Source organism: Chiloscyllium plagiosum, unplaced genomic scaffold (genome assembly GCF_037043375.1).
Source record: "Chiloscyllium plagiosum isolate Xiang-an unplaced genomic scaffold, Cpla_swu_hap1 HiC_scaffold_19, whole genome shotgun sequence".
Classification (NCBI taxonomy): domain Eukaryota; kingdom Metazoa; phylum Chordata; class Chondrichthyes; order Orectolobiformes; family Hemiscylliidae; genus Chiloscyllium; species Chiloscyllium plagiosum.
In genome coordinates, this window is record NW_028270157.1 from 21689844 (window position 1) to 21708985 (window position 19142).

The 19142-nt window shown below is 35.8% G+C and overlaps 1 protein-coding gene and 1 long non-coding RNA gene across 5 annotated transcripts in view; one reads left to right on the forward strand and one right to left on the reverse strand.

Annotated features, from left to right (window-relative positions):
- The window catches only part of cnot2 (CCR4-NOT transcription complex, subunit 2), a 149472-nt gene extending 136055 nt beyond the window's left edge, over window positions 1–13417 (forward strand). For all 4 annotated transcript variants that reach the window (XM_043709757.2, XM_087997111.1, XM_087997112.1 and 1 more), the window contains 3 exons: window positions 6426–6526; window positions 6719–6863; window positions 12277–13417. In XM_043709757.2, coding sequence (XP_043565692.1) covers window positions 6426–6526; window positions 6719–6863; window positions 12277–12363 — 333 coding nt within the window. In that variant the 3' untranslated portion in view covers window positions 12364–13417. The remainder of the gene's footprint in view (window positions 1–6425; window positions 6527–6718; window positions 6864–12276) is intronic.
- LOC148146729 (uncharacterized) overlaps window positions 1–19142 on the reverse strand; it is a 33399-nt gene that overhangs the window by 12406 nt on the left and 1851 nt on the right. The window lies entirely within an intron of this gene.

Sequence of the window (19142 nt, forward strand, 5' to 3'; positions counted from 1 at the left end):
TAGTCAGAGGGAAATGGGTATGGGTGGGTTACTCTTTGGAGGGTCGGTGTGGACTAGTTGGGCCGACGGGCCTGTTTCCACACTGTATGGAATCTAATATAAAAAAAATTGTATTATGTTTGGCTGTGAAGTGTCTCAGCCTAACACTGAGCCACCTTGCCATTTCATTTGTTAAAAATGACTTACATAGCATGTTATCCTAGGAAACCCAACATACATGAAACAGATTTCGATATAAACTCTGTATTAAAAGGTACAACTGTGAATTTGTAGAGGCTGTTTCATTCTGTTTCTGCCCAGAATGAGAGTGGCACTAGCAGCTTTCATTGTCCATCTACTGCTGCAGTTCCCCTTGTGGTGGCGCATTAGTGATAATAGGCAAGTAATTTCAAGGTATTGATCCAGTGAAGGAATGATAATATTTTTCCAAAGCAGAATGGCAAAATGGGAATTTGAAATGGTCCTGTTCATATGACAGTGCTGCTCTCCTCCTTTCTAGAAGTCATGAAGCTTGTGGATACTGTTAAATGTTCTTAGAAAATTGATGCAGTACCTACTATGTATTGAATGTACTGTAACAACAACATAGAGGGGACAGAGAAGAGTATTTAAGGCAGTGGTTTCACAGGGTGTTCCTCAAGTAGTGAGCAAAGGGTTGATGCTGAATGACAGAGTAGTTGATCAAGATTTTCACGATTGTTGTGGCTGCAGTCTTCCAGGTAAGAGATGAGAAGTCTGTCACACGTCTGATGTGAAACTAGTAATTGAAGATTTTGTTGTCTAATGTGAAATTTAAAAGTGACACATGCTGATTATTCTATAAGGAAGAAACACATTCCTGTGTTGTGAAATATTATTCTAGCATTTGAAATAGTCATGCTCAATCATTTTAACCCTGACCATGCTCTGTAGTGACTTATTTGGAAAAAATTCTGTTGAATTCAAGAATCTTTTTTTCTTTTGCTGGCAACATTGTTCTGAATGTTTACTTTTCTTGAATACAGGAATATGATGTCAGAAGTGGTGCTGAGAATTATTGTACTGATTTATAAATGGAGTAGATTAACTTTACAATAGATGTAGTACAATGTTTAAGAATCAGTTGTGCATTTTCCATCTATTAACATTTGCAAATTGAGCCTTGCTGTCAAATTCACTTAAGGAAACAAAAACATTTAACAATTTTTCTGTTTCATTAGTACACCTTAAAATTAAGTGTAAAGGATAAACATTGAAGAGTACACAATGTAATTTGAGAATGTGTAATTAACAGACTTTATTACCCTATTGGTATAAAGTTTTAAATAAGTCATGATGGGCCATACCTCGTACAAAATAACCTTATGCTTAACATACAAGATTGACTCGAAGTTCATAAGGTTAATTTATGTTGAAATTTCTTGATTAGCTGACAGATTAAAAGCATCAAACAACAACTATGTATAAGTCTAGTCAGTATGTACTAGTTCACAGCTTGTTTGCCTGATTTTTTTTGTCAACTTAGAGTTGGCAGTTTTGTTTTCCTCTGATTACTTGCATTTACTTCAGATACCAGTATAATGAAATTCTGTCCACAAGTGCTGGATCTGTATTATCTGGTAGGTCCAGCTTTGCACATCTGTCATTCCATCTGGACTTTGAGCTGTTGTGACATATATTGCCTCTCTCTGACTGGATTTCTCAAACCAGAGTCTCACTTCTAACACTTTGGAATCTTTATTTAATCAGTTATTTTTTCCTGTACCAATTGAATTTTCCCCATAATTCTTTTCCTTTTTTTTCCCCCCTCAACAGTCTACCTGGAGTGCATGAACACCCAACTGCCTAGTCTTTCATTCTCCATCTGCCACAATGTTTCTGCAACCTGGCTACTTGCTTGACATTTAATCTACTTTGTCCTTGACCTCAAACAAATAGAGATGGGGGCCACATCCAGGCAAACATGAGACATAGTCTTGACCACAAATTGTACAACTGGCTGGACCACAGCAGGCACCATTAGTTCATATTCACTCTTCCCAATTTCTTACGACTTCCAAATCATCCTAAATTCACCATTGTTCCAACATAAACTCTTCAAACACTCATCTCTGCTCCTTTAACTTCACTTTGTTGCAAGATACTCATTAACTTCTTTGTCACTAATATGAAATGATTTGATGACAGCAAGATAGTTCTTCTGGAATCTGACCAGTAGCTAGCACTGCCAAAAGCACAGTGGTTCGTTTACATTATTGATGTTTGAAAAGTTAACTTTCCTGTTCGCCTACATTTCATTGGTGATTATAGTTCAATGTCTCAAATTGCCTTAGGACATCCTGGGGTAACAAGGACTGCTTTATATACTGCTATAGTCTATAACTCCAAGTTAAATCACTTTATTCCTTCTATTCAGCTGATAAATCTGAGTGCTACATTTTAGGACAAAATTCACCTTTAGTGTTATCACCTTAAGTAAATATGTCAATAATTTGGAATTTAATTTTGTGCCCAAAATCTGACTTGTCTGTAGCTCTTAATTAATTTTGTATTCCCGGTACAGGTATGTATCCCTTTATCCGAAATGCCAGGGACCAGCTGCTTTGCAGAAATCGGAATTTTGCGGTTTCTGGAACTAATGTAGCGCCCCCTGTAGGGTGCAGGGCAGCAACCCATAATCAAACATAAATACTGTACTGCAGCAAAAACGTATGAATATTCACACTAAGCAGGATAAATAAAGACTAGAAATACTACCACACTTTATTTGTAGTGTACTGATAAATAAAATACATTGACCATAAATATTCAACAATGTTTTATTTCCATAAACAAATTAGAAGAAAAACATTCGGGAAAACTGAACCATACAAAGTTTATTTATAGAGTAATATATACAAATTCATGAAATACATTGACTGTAAATATTCAACAACATTTTATTTCCATAAAAAACATTCCAATAAAAACATTTGGTAAAACTTAAACATACACAGCTTCAGCACGATTGGCAGGCGGCGGTTTTAAAGGCTTCTTCAAGTGTCATCTGTCTCATTAACATAGGTTTCTGTCTAAGCAATTTCTCTTTAATTGAGTAAATTGCCATAATCTCTTGCTCACTGATAAATGAACGTTGTTCAAGGTCAGCAATTAACTGATCACACATTTTCACCATATCGTCAATGGGGACTTTTTCAATTGTGTTCACTAACTTATCGTCATCATCACTACTATCCTCACATTTATCTGTACAGGAGCCCATATTTAAAACCATTTCAGCAATGTTCCCATTGCTTAAGAAATGCACGATAGGCACATCATTGTCAATGTTCAGTATTTCTTCGATGTCAGCTTCATGTAATTTATTTATACTTTCGTCCGATAAATTTTGTGCGTAAGTAACAAGGCTTGCTATCATTTTTTTTCTTCAGTGAAAAGAAATCCTTCAAACTCTTCATCTGCAGGTATATTTCCAAGAAACATCATTGTAGGTCAGAGTTTGTTAATGTTGTTTTATCAACATCATTCCAAGCATTAGCAACTGCGTAAATGGCATCCTTAAGACTAGACTCTTTCAGGAAGTCTTTAATTCCTACCCCTCTGTTGACTGCAGCAAGCATACTGTTTCAAAAATAGTCTTTATACTTGCTCTTCATGGAACATAATTCCTTGGTCACAAGGCTGTAATACCGATGTCACATTAGGGGCCAAGTAAATGCCAAAAACATTACTTTTTACAAGCTGTTCGGCAGGGGGATGTGCGGAGCAGTTGTCAAAGAACAATAAAATTTTACACTTTTTTTTCTTCCAGTCCAGCTTGTCTGCAATGAGCTCGTGCTGCTAGTACGAAGTGTTTACTGAACCAGTCAGAAAAAATTTTTCAGGTTACCCATGCTTTCTTGTTTTCATAATAATGCATAGGCAGATTGTGTACACCTTTAAGACATCTCGGATGTTTGCTTTTCCCAATCATTACTGCAGGCACACACAAGGTGAAATTGGCAATGACACACCCGAGAATAGTTAATCTGTCTTTAGTTTGCTTAAAACCCGTTGGTGCTCTCTCATTAGCTTTTGCTAATGTATTTCTCGGGACATAGGGCCAGTAAAGAGCTGTTTCATCAGCATTGTAAATTTGTTCAGGACTAAGGCTTTTGTCAGATACTAGCTTGGCAAATTCACCAACATAATTTTCAGCTGCTTCATGGTCAGCAGATGCCTTTTCGCCACAGGTTTTCAGGTATTTCACACCATTACGCTTCTTAAATTTCTGCAGACAGTCTTCTGAATATTGATATTCACCTTTAATGTTCAGTTCTCTGATATTTTCGAGTTTGTTTCATGACCATCAAACCAGTCAGTGGCATACGTTCATTTCTTTGTTGTCTAATCCACTCCATCAACACATAGTTAAGGTCTTCATTTTTTGCCCTGAGTGTTTTCCTATTTTTCATTAGTTGATAGTTATCACTATCACTATGAAACTTCAGTAACTTGTTTTTCTGTTTCTTCAAATCATAGACAGTGGTAGTTTCGACACCATTTTCTTCAGTAAGATGCTGCACAGCTACACTACGATCATGCTTCTGTAATAACTCCACTTTTTGCGTTATTGATAATGACAGATGCTTCCTTTTCTTTATATTATTGTTAGCCATGCATGTACTCTTTTTGACATTTTCACTTGAAAGTTAAACAATTTAGCACAGTAAAAACAATACACAACTGTCACCTCCGAGTGCTGGGCCACACCGCCATGTGGGTCGAGTGGGTGCAGCCTTTGCCTACCAAGAAAACCCTGTTATGTTATGCAGACATTACTGACACTGCATGCTCCATGAAAACCTTTTGGTTTTCGGAACTTTTTGGTTTTTGGATGCTCAGATAAAGGGATACGTACCTGTATTAAGAAATCCGAATCAAACTAGATATGAGTTCAAATTCTTTTTGACTTCACCTGCTCTTGCATATTTTGTCCAGACAGTGCAACCTGTATGTTATTTTTGACCTCTATGGCCTAGGCCTCCTGGCACGAGTTGTGAAAGACACTTTGTCCTCAGACTACTTTCTGAAATAGGTGTGATTCTTCACATTAACTGTTCAATAATGTCTTGAACGATTGTCATAAATATCCATGTTACTCTGCTTCTCAGATTTGAATTTTTGCTATTGTGGTTTGTATAAATCTAAAGCAAGAGAAGATCACTGCTTTGAAATCAATTTGACAGACGTTATTTTATATCTAGTTCAAGTCCCATGGTGTTTCACAAAGGGAGTCAAAACTAGCCTTGTGTTGATGTTAAAATGTGAGCCTGTAGATCTAATTCAGCCCACATTTTAAGATGAATGAACTTAATAATAAGTATTCTGTAAAGTAAAACAACTTGCTGCAATTTAGAAAACAAAACTGGAGTTTCTCTGCAGTATACATAGAGGCACTAGGAGATAAAACTGAAGCACTATATAATGCCACTATTGGTGGAATAATGTAACCATAACACAAGTAGTTCACATAGACCAATTCCAATAACTTCCATTGATAATCCATTAGCATAAGAAATATATATATATGCATTTCACATAAGTATTATCACATATAGATTGACGCTGTCTCAGAGAAGGATCCATTAGGCGGATTAACTAATTGCTTGAGCTTGGCCAAGGAGTGGCAGTGGTACAGAAGCTGATGAGTTTAGTGAAAGAAGAATAGACATTGCCATTTAAAAATATGAAATGTTATCAAAGAAGTGCGAGAGAGAGAGTGAAACACAAAGTAATCTTATTTTTCCTTTGGATGCGATGTTGAGTCAAGGCCACATCTGCCTGCTTGGTTGGATATAAAAGATCCCATGACATTTTCAAAGAGGAACAGGCAACTATACCTAGCATTGTGGCCATAATATATCCCTCTGGCATCATAAAAACAGATTACCTGGTTAATACCACATTAGTATTTGCGGGAGCTTGTTGTAAATTGACATCTATTTACAAGTGATTACAGTTCAAACGTATAACATTGTCTTAGACACTGAGATGTTGATGGCTATGGAAAGCATTATACAAATGCAAGTTTTTCTTGTCTTTCTAAACAAAGTGTACACCAATAGGATTTTTAACATATCGCATGATTATATACTCCTGCATTGACAGCTATACGTCCTTTTTAGTTGGGTTGTATTTGCTGGCAGCAGCCAGCACTTTGTGCCGATTGGGTGGTGATATTCATCTTGAAAGATTAACAATTACGGCATAATCAGAGTGTGAGTACTAAATTACATAATTTGTATATTTTGTGACAATCTATGCAAAGCTTACAGTCATGTTGCAGAATTTTTGTTGATACCCTGGCCCACTTACGTACATGAAATATTTGAAATCTTAAAAGTAAGGTTTTAAGCATTATATTTGAAATGTAAAATAAAAATCAACAATAATTTATTTTACAGCTCGCTGCAATAAAACTTGCCCGCTATGGAGAGGACCTCCTTTTCTATCTATACTACATGAATGGAGGAGATGTCTTGCAGTTACTTGCAGCAGTAGAGTTGTATGTCCTTTTTAAATGTATCACTTTATTTGAATGAAAATTTTCTGTGGCCTAACTGACATTAAATTCTATTGATCCTTATTTACAATTTTAAAAAAAAGTTGTCATGCAGCAGTTTGTTTGTTGGATGTGGTTTAACTTAATTAATACTTGTGTCTTTTCTCACAATATTTTTCTTGTTATAAATGGTAGATTTAACCGAGACTGGAGGTACCACAAAGAAGAGCGAGTCTGGATCACCAGGGCCCCAGGAATGGAGCCAACAGTAAAGACCAACACCTATGAAAGGGGGACATACTATTTCTTTGACTGTCTTAACTGGAGAAAGGTTGCTAAAGTAAGAGCTGATGCGCTACTGGATTTTATATAATACAGAAATTATTTGATTGTAAAGGAGCCAGATAAATTACTAACTTGATGTTTCCTTGAGATTACGTATCATCTGTTTGCTGGAAACAACCAATGTGTTTTGTATACAACATTGTGTATTTTCTGCCCAGCAAATTTGGTCTGTGGTTCTCAATAATAAAGATAGCTGAAATAGCCTAAATTTGTGTGCTGTTGTTTTAACCCTTGAGACTGTTGAATGCTGTAGCACCTTCTGTACTCTCAAGGCTATTATCTTTTTGAAGACTTCATCTCATGCACTCTAGACCCAAATGTGCAGCGTAGAAGGGTGTGATTGGCTTCCTGTAACTATGCAGTAACTGATTTTAGTCAATTGATTTTATTACATTAGCCTGCTTTTATTCGGTGTCATTTCATGCTAAATTGTAGTGACAATATTACAATGAATCTACTGATAGTTGGCTACAAGATATAAATGTTATTTTTGCAAGTTAAACAAGACCTGTATAATGGAACATAGTCTGTATTCATATTTCACCCAGACCCATTTTATCTGCCCCCTTGTGCTCAGTTTTATGTAAGGATACTAAACAGAACTTTAGTATTGCTGAAAAAGACAAATTAATAAAGTTTGGGTCATGCATTTATCACATTTGCAAGAATACCAGTTTGAAGGGGAGCAATATTATATAATGAGAAGAGAGTGCAGATTTCTTGGCAAGTGGACTGCACCTGCCAAATAGAATGCACCAGTTAGGTTTTGACCAGAGTCAACATGCCTGGTTTAAACTTAGTCAACTGCTAAGCTTTGTTTATTAGTCAAAGGATAAAGGGAGAAGGAGGATGAGAGTACATGATCATATTGAATTACCTACTTCTCCTATTTTCTATGTTCCTATCTAACTGATGCAGTCTCCATGGCAATATCTCTGCTGATCAGAGTCCAGTTGTCAACACTTCTCATACAGTATAAAGTATTATTCCCTTTTACTTTAGTATTCTTATAAATATCCTGATGAGTGCTAAATGGATATCTATTACAAGGTGTATCTTTTTTCAACAATATTTAAGTTAATATGAAACAAAGACTGCAGATGCTGGAAATCTAAAACGAAAACAAATTGCTGGAGAATCTCAGCAGGTCTGGCAGCATCTGTGGAGAGTAAGCAGAGTTAGCATTTACTTTGCTTTCTCTCCATAGATGATACCAGACCTGTTGAAGTTCTGCAACAATTTCTGTTTTTAAGTTGGTACTAATTACTTAGATTGCATTTTTACTTTTTCTTTCAAACTTTTTAATAATGTTTCCATAATTTTCTTGTGATTCCTCCATCCTCCTGTTTCACATTGACTCTATGAATCTATATCTAGGCTCATAGAGACGTCCAGCACGGAAACAGACCCTTCGGTCCAACTTGTCCATGCTGACCAGATATCCCAACCCAATCCAGTCATGTTTAAATTCTTCTGTTCATTGAGAGGGATAATTTGGAGTTATTTGTCTTTTGCCACTGGCTGATTGCATAACCTTATCTGATCCTGATTTGTTGAAGAGAAAACACTTGAGCCTGTCTCGGCAATTTAACTTTATCTGACTGTTAGCTTATTGTGGGGAGTAGGCCAATAATTACAATGTGGCCAATCACCTTCAGTACCAGAAGATCCAGGTTCAAGAACAACTCCAGAACAGCACAAAAGAGTTTTAAAAACATCAAATTATTTACCTAAATATTGAAAAATAAAAATAGAAATTCAGCTGTACATGGAGGTAATTGCAAAGTATTTTACTTATGCTGATTGTGATGGCGTATTTCAAACTACTTAAATGTCACACATTGGGTTTTGCACTTCATGTCAAATGCAGATCATGTTGCTATCTAAAAGACTTACTCAATTGACTTTTGGCTAGAGGCATAGTTTTGATATTGCATTTAAAGCAGAAAATGGATTGAATCACCAGGATCAGATCTCCAAAGTATTACTTAAAATCTAGATGCCCAATATAATCAAAGCAAAAATAGCTGTCTGTCCCTACAAGCATACTGTTTTCACATGAGTCCCCAATTTCAGTGTCTGACCAATGAAAACTAAACTGTTGTGCTGCAAATTCCATACAGTTCAAAAGAAGAAAGCTGACATGTTGGTAATGATAATGAGAATATCTTAAAGGCTGATTTATACCACACATTCAGCACCTGCCCAGTTTAGGAAGTGCAATATATTTGTTGTTACCCAGAAAAAAAGTTGGGAGCGAATCAGCTTTCTTTCAAAGTTGTGCACAGCTTCAGTTTTAGATTGGTTAAAGTATAACAACATTTTGCAACTCTCCAGTAGTCAACTAACTGATCTCCACGCTAAAATATTAATGTTTTGTAATAAACAGCTGGCAGGATAATGAAAAGTTCTGTGGAATTTGGCAGCTACTGAGTAAGTCTTCAGAATGCATTGGAGTGTCATACAAAGCTTTTGTTTCACTGATCAAACAACAATACCAGCATCTAGTATAACTCAGCACCTTTTATTCACATTTTCAAAGTTGTGTATATATTTGCAGTAAAGGGATAATTTATTGAAGTTTTCACAAACCATTGAAATAGTTTTATTTCAGTTAGCTCTATTAGTTAGAATTAAATAGTTTGCATATTAAAATATTAGAAAATCTTTTTAGAGTTTAAGGAAAACAAAATTCTGAGACCAAAAGTTTTTTTAAAATTTGACTGTTGTGTGAATTATATCTGTAGCCTTCGATCTAGGAGACAGCCCTCTACAGATCAAGTAGTATAAATCAGAGTTGGCAGTTGCAGTATACTTCAGGCACTGGATCTTTATCAGTGAAGGCATGTGCAGTCAACCAATGTTTACTGAAATTATAGGTCTTTCCTTTTTCAATGAATTTCTGATCACAAGTTCCAGATTCCCATGAAATAGCTTTGGATTACCTAAAAGCATTGTGTAGTAATTTGTGGATCTGTGTTCAATTTGAAGAGATAATACAAACCATTTTTAAAATTACTCTGACTGCTTTAATCAAGCACTGTGGCAATATCAATCCATCACTGTTAATGCCAAACACCATCTGTTCCATTGAGTTTTCACCACATTGAAAATCCTTCCCTCTATAGAATGAACTCTCCAAAATGGCAAGAAAATCATATGTTGGTGATTATACATGATATTTTGAAAGGAAAATCATCATTTTAGTACAATGGAATTATCTTTAAAATGCAATACTAACAAAACGTAATTTGGTAGTACAGTAATGGAATCAGAGTTACACCGTGGAAAATGACTTTTCAGTCCAACTCATCCATGCTGACCAGATATTCTAAATTAATCTAGTCCCATTTGCCAGTGTTTGGCCCATATTCCTCTCAGCCCTTCCTATTCATGTACACATCCAGATGCCTTTTAACTGTTGTAATTGTACCAGCTTCACCACTTCCTCTGGCAACTCTTTCCATACATGCACCACCCTCTGCATGAAAATGTTGCTCTTGAGGTCACATTTAAATCTTTCCCCTCTCACCTTAAGCCTATGCCCTCTAGTTTTGGACTCTGCTACCCTGGAAAAAAAGACAATGTTTATTCGCCCTTCATGATTTTTTTAAACCTCTACAAAAGTCACCCCTCAGCCTCTGTCGCTCCATGGGGAAAAAAGCCCCACCCAGTTCAACCTCTCCAATTGCTCAAACTCTCCAATCCCAGCAACATCCTTGTAAATCTTTTCAGAACCCTTTCAAGCTTCACAGCATTTTTCTCAGAGCAAGGAGACTCAGAATTTCAATTTTCTGTGAACAAACATTTTATTAAAGCTTTTCATCATGTACTCATCAGGACAATTCATAAGAATACCAATTCAAGGGGAAGTCAACATTTATACTTCATGAGGAGAAAAGAGACTCTCATGCAATATAAATGTTGGCTTTCCCCTTGAATTAATATATAGTGAATTGTCCTGATGAAAAGCTTTGACAAAATGTCTTCAGAATTACTCAAATGCTTGCTTTAATTCAAAGAATAATGTGTACTTGTTATAATGTATCATCGTGTTTGTTGTTGTAGTGAGTAGGACAGAACAGATCACTAATTTTAACAAAAGTTTCTAAGAGGACTATTTTGTTGCAATGGAGTATGCTGTGAATGCCAATAATTCAGAAATTGAATGTGTGCAGAGATGTTTAATAATGTCTATAAAATGCAAGCTGTTTTCTTAAGCTTTATTTCCTATCCCCAGGCCCATCATATTCAGGATTCCCTCAAATCTGTTCATTGTTACTCTTCGATCTATTTGATGCACATCTGAGACCTCATCCACTGATAGATTTTCACACTCATTTTATATAGTGTCTTTCACGACTTCAGGATTCCAAGTACTTTTAGCCAAAATAGTGCTTTGGAAATGTAGTAAAACTAGTTACTTGAGATTCTACAAATAGAGTTAAATAGCTTGATGATCCATTTTTGACCATCTTTGGTTGATGAATGAAATCAACTTAGATGGGAGATTGGGCGAACATTGCATTCAAAAGACAGTACTTGCGCTGGTATAGCATTACCTTATTCCTGCAGTGAATCTAGCTGCTGAAGTTGGGTGCCTTCAATAGATATCATTGAGGTACTTTCATTGGGTTAAGTCTGACACCTGATATATGCTGATGAGCTCCAGTTGCTATTTTTGTACTTTCAGACTATTTACCTACAGCAACTTTTCTCCAGCTTGTGATGGGAGAGTCCAGAGAAATAATTTTCAGTTTCCAACCAAAACTCTGTTCCCTTATTTTTTCATTTCCCTCCATGACCACACACTTATGCTATTCTAACAAGTTATTAAATCACTTTGTTTAATTCAACAACAACCTAGCTGCTATCAAATTCCATCAATAAAATTGCTCACTTCTGCCCATACTTCAGCCACCACATTGCTGAAACCTTAGGATATGCTTTGAGAGCAGCAGGCTTGCCTATTTTGACAATGCTATCAGCCTCACTTTGAACCATCCAAAATTTGTCCACAATTGAAACACCATCACATGTACCCTGTCCTTTATTATCCCTCCTCTAAATCATCCTCGGCCCAAATCATTGCCAAATTATATCAGTTGCATATTTCCACAAAACAACTCCAAAATCTTTTTCTTTTTATATAAATGTTTCTGATATTGGGTCCCTACTAATGTGACATTTTAGAACTGTAGTCCTTTTTGATAGAATTTCTACCTTTTTTTCTATAGCTACTACTTCCACGCTAAAGTTTGCCTCACCAATGGCATTCTTTAAATTTAAATTGGGTTTTGTATATCTATATCCTGATGTTGGCATCTAAGGATGTATGCTGCATCTTGTTTTCCTTTTAAATGGATGTTTGCTGCCATATGGCTGACTGTTTCTTTTTGCAATTTCAGGAGTTCCATCTGGAGTATGATAAACTAGAGGAGAGACCTCATCTGCCGTCATCTTTGAACTACAACCCTGCTCAGCAAGCCTTCTAAAGACTTAACTGTTCATGGGGTATGGCTGTCTCAGCACAATACTCAAACTGCGGAAACCGAAGTGGCTCAGGCATCCTGGTTTTTATTCTTTGAGGATCTGGCAATTGGCTCATGTGGATGGATCGACATTTTGAAGTCCTGCCTTAGTAATTATGTGCTGCCCAACACAACTGAATTTGTATTTTTTGTTTTTTTTTGTTTTTTTTTATTATTTTGAGCAGGGTATGTTTAAAAACGACACAAAAAAATAATTTCAGCCTAGAGGCAGATTTTTTTCTGCTAAAGGACAAGTGGACCGACAACATTTTCATTGCTAAATTTCCAAAGTGTAAAAATTTAAAAAGTTTGCATTGTTCATTGTAGCATTACTGGTAATAATAAAAAAAAAATGTTTAGTGCATTTTTATGTGAAGATCCTCCTTGTATTTCATTTGGAAAGATAAGCAGCCTGCATTTGATTTGTTCATTTTACTACCCCTAATGTTTTTGAATGGCATTTCTGCCAAGTTAAATGCAAGAACATTTGACTGTTTAAGTGAATGTTATTGCCACGACCTCTGGACATTTTCCACGGTTGTGTATCACTGGGCTTCATCTTTCCAGAATGAGCAAAACACTGTCCAGTCTTTGTTACAATTTTGTAATAAAAGTGTACATTTTTTTAATTTTTGGACATCACATGAATAAAGATATGTATGTACGAATGTGTATATATTATATATATGACATCTATTTTGGAAAATATTTGCCCTGCTGTACCTCATTTTTCGGAGGTGTGCATGGATGCAATACATGAAAACAGGACATTTCGGGAACTGCTGAGCAGGGGACCGCTGTGTCGCCCTGTGCACTTAAGGGCCAGATTTTCAGCAGCCAAGGACATCCATACCCAATTGAACATGATGGGACTTCAGGAAGTGAACTGAGACAATTCACAATGGCTGGTTGAACAGCAGCATTTCATAGGAAAAAAAATTAAAAAAAAATCAATCTTGTATTTTCTGACCACATTAAAGCTTCTTCTCTTTGTAATAAAGTAGAAAAGCTGTCCTAACTGCAGTGTTGCCTTTAATTTGAAATTGCTATACAATGTCTTTTTAATTTATGGCATTGATTATAATGATAGAATTTTGAATTATTTGTTGAAATGTCCACTTGAAGAGTGGTGTCTTAAACATTTTGCTCACTAGATTGTACTACAACAGGTAAGTGTTTTGGTTTTGAATCTGTTGTTTGCTTCATTTGTAAATTTACAAACAGTCGTGAGAATCTTTAAAATTGAAAGTACAGCCACTCATTATACTTTAATGATTATTTTGAACGGTATAGGCCTGTTTTAGCTCAAGTATAGCCCCTAATCTTTTTGGGATTGAGAAATCCTTTGAGACATAGAACACTACATTAAGGGCTTTAAATATTGAAGTGAGAGAATGTTTACTTACTAAGTATACTTTTGCTTAACTGCTCCATACAATCATTTAGTGCTCATCCACTGAAGAGTCAGAACTGTTAACTACTGAGACTCAACCACAAAAGGCATTAGTATGCATTACACAATCCTATCAACATGTAGTAGTTCAGGAGCAATTAAGGTAGGTTGTTGTCATTTTTCCTCAGAAGGGAAACTAGATACCTTACTGAATACTTGCAAAATTTTTATCCATCTTTTCAGAATTTGATTTAGATTTAGATTTTTGCCTTAGATTTTTGTTTATACCCTACAGTAGTATTGATCTCTAAGTTCTTGTGTATTACACACTGGTGTAAACAGTCATATCCGTGTCTTTTGTGTCAGATTACTACTTTAAATGGTTCTATTTTTCCCATCTTGCAGGAACAGTACCTGAAGTCATATTTGTGCGGTGTTTTGAGAATGCATAAATATTCAAAATTTAGATGTCAAATTATTAAAGAATGGCCAAAGCAAATTTTCACCCTTCTAAAAACAAACTTTTCACACAGGACTTCTTATTATAAACAAAATTGTAACATATCAATTCCATCAGTCCAAATCGTGGTTTCGTTCTGTAAATTTTGCATTTCCCCTTTTAATTTTTCTGTATATAAACAGGTGTACTTCAGTGCATGCACCTAGTTTGATTTCTGCAGTCCATTTCTTTCTGTTCCTGTAACATGAAAGAATTCCAGCAAATCTTGGAGCACTCAAACTTCAAAGTTTAGCAAGTAGTAAAATGTTCAATTTCTGTGATAGCATTTTCATGTAAGTGTAAAATGGGTTAAAAAGTTTTAAAATGAAGAGATCACTTCATTTGTACTCCTAGTTACATTATTTAGAAGCAACGGATTAAGAGTGCTTTAAGAAACTGCATTGATCATTAATTTACCTCTTTTTAAGCAGGGTCAGGATGGGGGATAGTAATGACAAATTAAACATCCAAATTGCTAGTTTAATAAATCACCTTAAAGACTTACATTAGACTTCTAACGTGAAATTTGATATCATTCACAAAAATCAGATTGAATATTTCAGCTTCAATTGATCCTATTAATTCAATAATTGTAAACAGGCATAATGAATGAATGATTGCAATGTTATTCATTTTTTTTTTTAAAATCTCCCATGCAATAAGCCAATGTCAACTGAATTTTAGTAATTAAATTGCTTTGTGTAATTTCTCTAGTTCAAGATTGCTATGCATAATTGATTACTAAATTTAGTACCCTGAAATCAAAATTTCAAAAACTTGCAGACTCTTTGGAAAGATTTTAAAAATTAATGCATAGATTAAATGAAAGGATTGTACTCAGTCTCCCTGTCATGGAGACTGCCACAATAAAGATACTGCCAGATGTAAATTTTCTATACTATCCTCATTAGATTTCATGAGGTATTTTACTTTCATCTCATTTACTTACCTTACTCACATTTACTTTTTTTTAATTTGACAATATCCTTCAATTACTTTCTCACAAAATTCTTAATTTCAATGAAGTGGAAGCAGGCAATAGTGACATTTTCATAATGATTAGTGCAATTTCCAAAGTTGAAAGAATTTTGAGAAATAGCTAAAAAGATGTTTATAGAAAGAAAAGCACAGCTTTCTTTTTTAAAAAAAGTGAGAGGTAGCATTATTTGTAGCAACAAATGATCATGGTCCAGCTATTTTTGCTTTCATTGTGTTTTTTAAACATAAGTGCATTCCTTTTTTGTTGCTGACCCAAATCGGTACACAAGTATAGTGACGACATAAATATCTCTTTTTTCCAATTTTTAAAATGCCATTTAAACATTGCAGGTACAACAACACAAGGTAAGTCAAACAAACTATTTTAATTGCTTTTTTGAAATGGTTATTCTCTCAATTAGTAAAGGCATCTTGTATAAATTGAACTTTCACCAATGACCGTATCTGTGGATGCAGTTCCTTGGTTGTAATAATTACAGAACGACATTTTAGGTAAAGAGGGACTTGCATTTATGTAGCAATTTCACAAAGCTTTTTATACCCAGTGAAGTTTTTTTTTAAGAAATGCAAGTTATTGTTTTAACAAACATAGCAACCAGTTTATATGGAATATTGTCCCACAGTCTAGAGTGTGGTAATGTCTAGATAACATGTTGGTTCAGGGGTAAATATTGATCTGGATACCCGGGAGCACTCCCCTGCTCTTGCATAGAAACAATGGAGCAGTGGGCCATTCAGCCCCAAGAGCCTGTTCTGTCATTCAGTTCATGGCTGATCATCAACCTCAAAATCATTTTTCTGTGTAACTCCCATAAATCCATTAATGTCAATAGTATCTCAAACTATTGATCTCTGTCTTTAACGTACTGTATAACAGAGTTTCCATAATCTCCACAGATTCAGTGCCCTTCAGATGAGGAAATCTTATCACATCCAAGTCCCAGTTAGCTTGATCCTTATTCTGAGACTGTTCCCATCTTCCATGGCCTGGGAAACCCTATCCTATAGCCCTTTTAAGAATAAGTTTCAACAAGATCATTGTAATTCTTGTTAACTCTACAGAATTCAGGCCTCATAACCTCAGAGGACTTTTGCACGATATCACAAATTAGTATGGTAAACCTACGTGTCCCACCCTCTGATTCGGCAGAATACTCCCAGGTGCAGTCTCACTAAGGTCCCATACAATTGATGAAAGACATCTATATGAAAATTCCTCAGATCACGTATTTGCCTTCCTAATTGTTTGTTGCACTTGCATATTAGTTTTGTTAATTATACATAAGAAAACATTCCAGTCTCTTACCATTTTAAAAAAACCCTGCACTTAGTCATCCACAGTGTTTCATTATGTTTTTGCTTAGTCACTCAACTTTTCCATAATTCCTTCAAGTATGTTTGCATTCTCCTCACACCACACATTTACACCTATTGTAATACCAATACCAAATTTAGGAATATCAGTTTGTTCAGAGATTCTTTTACACACCTCTAGAGCAGGTGGGATTTGAACCAAGATGTCCCAGAGGTAGAGACACTACCACTGCACAGATGCCCCCATCAAAATTGATACACAAGTTATAACCAGCTGGGCCCAAATGCTATTATTTGCAGTTTACAACTAATGGGCCATTTATTTCTTCAGTTTTCTTTCCATTAACTAACCTTCAATTAATATTAGTATGATTAAAGTTACAATTTAATTGTAATGTGTATGTACAAGGTGATGACATACTTGTCATGTCACAGGACTAGACTTCCAGAAACCCAGCTTAATTGTCTAGAGGCATAGGTCTAAATCCCATCATAGCAGATTATGAAATCTGAAGTCCATTTAAAAATGGAGTTAAAGTTGGCCAAATGTGACTTATAACAACGGTCGGTTGTTAAGGGCTCTTGTGGTGCAGTGATACTGTCCACTACCTTGCGCCAGTATCTAGTTATCTACCCCATACCATGTAATCCAAATCAGTTCGTTAACTTGTGTGGGACACCATACTCACTGGTCCCTTTACCCCCTCCCCATCACCGAGCAACTCTTACCTAATTCTGAAAATATGTGCTCTTGATTTGACATGCAAAATTCACATCAAATATTGACCTGTTTGCTGCATGTTTAAATTCAGGCCGATTTTAAGGTGAAAATCTCCGGTTTGTAAGAATTTGAGATGTGAAGTGGGCGTGCTGTTCAATGTTCACAGTGAAAGCCTAGAATTTAATTCCTGAAGGAAGTTGCCGTTATACTTAATCTGACACGAACCAATAGCCTCGTTCGGAACCGGAGGGGAAGCTACTCTAATGAAGTTAATAGACTTGGTATCGGAAATTGAGCTGCACGAACATTAAGCTCAAGTTTAATATCAGACTATTAAATAGGTAATTTGGTTTTGATTTGAAGTTCGTTAGCAAAGTACTGTTAAAGAAAATACTAATGTTATTGATATTCTCTGATAAATGTTATTGCGTGCATTCCTGAATACCTGTGATTGATACTGCGGAGGAAATCAACCGTCAAGATGTCTGGACAGAAGAGTAATAAGGAGCTATTCGACTATGGAGAGCATCATAGAAGCTTGATTCTTGTGTTCGCCTTCCCCAGAATGGGTCACTGATTTGAAATGATTTGGACTACAAAGCTGATGGGAGAACTGGTGCCAACTAAGGTCTAACTGCTGCTCGAGCTTTAATATTCAGTCGTTAGTTAATTGATGGGGTCATAATTAACATTTTAAAAATCCTAACCCCACTTAAATATGGTATGCTCTACACTTCGCTCTGGTTGATATATACTGAAAATAAATCTAGGTCACCCAGATTTCCAAACCAACTTAAATACGATCGAAGGTTATATCATTCGATAACCGTAGACAAGAATGGAAAGAGATTGTAATGGGCAATGAACATAATATCACCCCTCATCCAATTTTAGGACTGGAACGCACAGATTCAAATGAAGCGGAATTACTTGGAGGTAAGCTGCTGGCGGAAGCGAAGATACTCGGTCATGTCCCCGTCATCTAGATATTCCTCTAATTTTGATTTACAGATTTTTTTTGCTACAACTCATCCGCTAAAGTTTTAAAAGTGAATAATATAGTCATAATGGGCCTAACAACCCCATGTATTTGTAATCTCTGCAGTTCTAGTTTCAGATATTAACTTGTGACGAAAATAAATGACTCAAATCAGTCACGTTCGAGACTCTCACCTGATTAACCATTCTTCACGCGTGAATCTTACCATAGACATCACTGATCAGCTGAAACCCTTCACGTGGACTTCCAGCTGGAGTTGTGACCTGGTGATCGGGGACAGGTAGTCTAATCAACTGTTTACCCTCAGTAAGTTTAGTAGTGTATATTTTTGTCTGAGCCAAACTAACAGCTGCATGCTTATTCAGATTAATCCACCGCTTTCTTGATTCATGTTTATATTTTTACAATGGAACACTGGAGCTGTTTTAATATGGCTTTGGATTTACCTCCCCTCGATAACAAGTGCATAAACCAGCTTGCTCGCATTACAGACTTTTAACTATGTCAGCTCGAAGGCAAAGTCAGAAATTGGCTGGAAGGAAGTTGTACCTTTGTCGAGTAACGGTATAGATGTAACCAGCAATGGCAAGTAAATAATGAGTAAACATTCCTACGTGAGATTTTTATATCTTACATTAATTCCTGCAGTTATGTAGTCAGCTTTGTTTAATAGTGTACCTCCAGTATGAATACTGTTCTCGGTAACAACTCAAAATTAGCTTTACTTTTGTAATGTTTCCTTGGTCCTTAACGAGCCAATTAAAACAAGTGAGCATTTTATTCCTGATGAAGGGCTTTTGCCCAAAACGTCGATTTT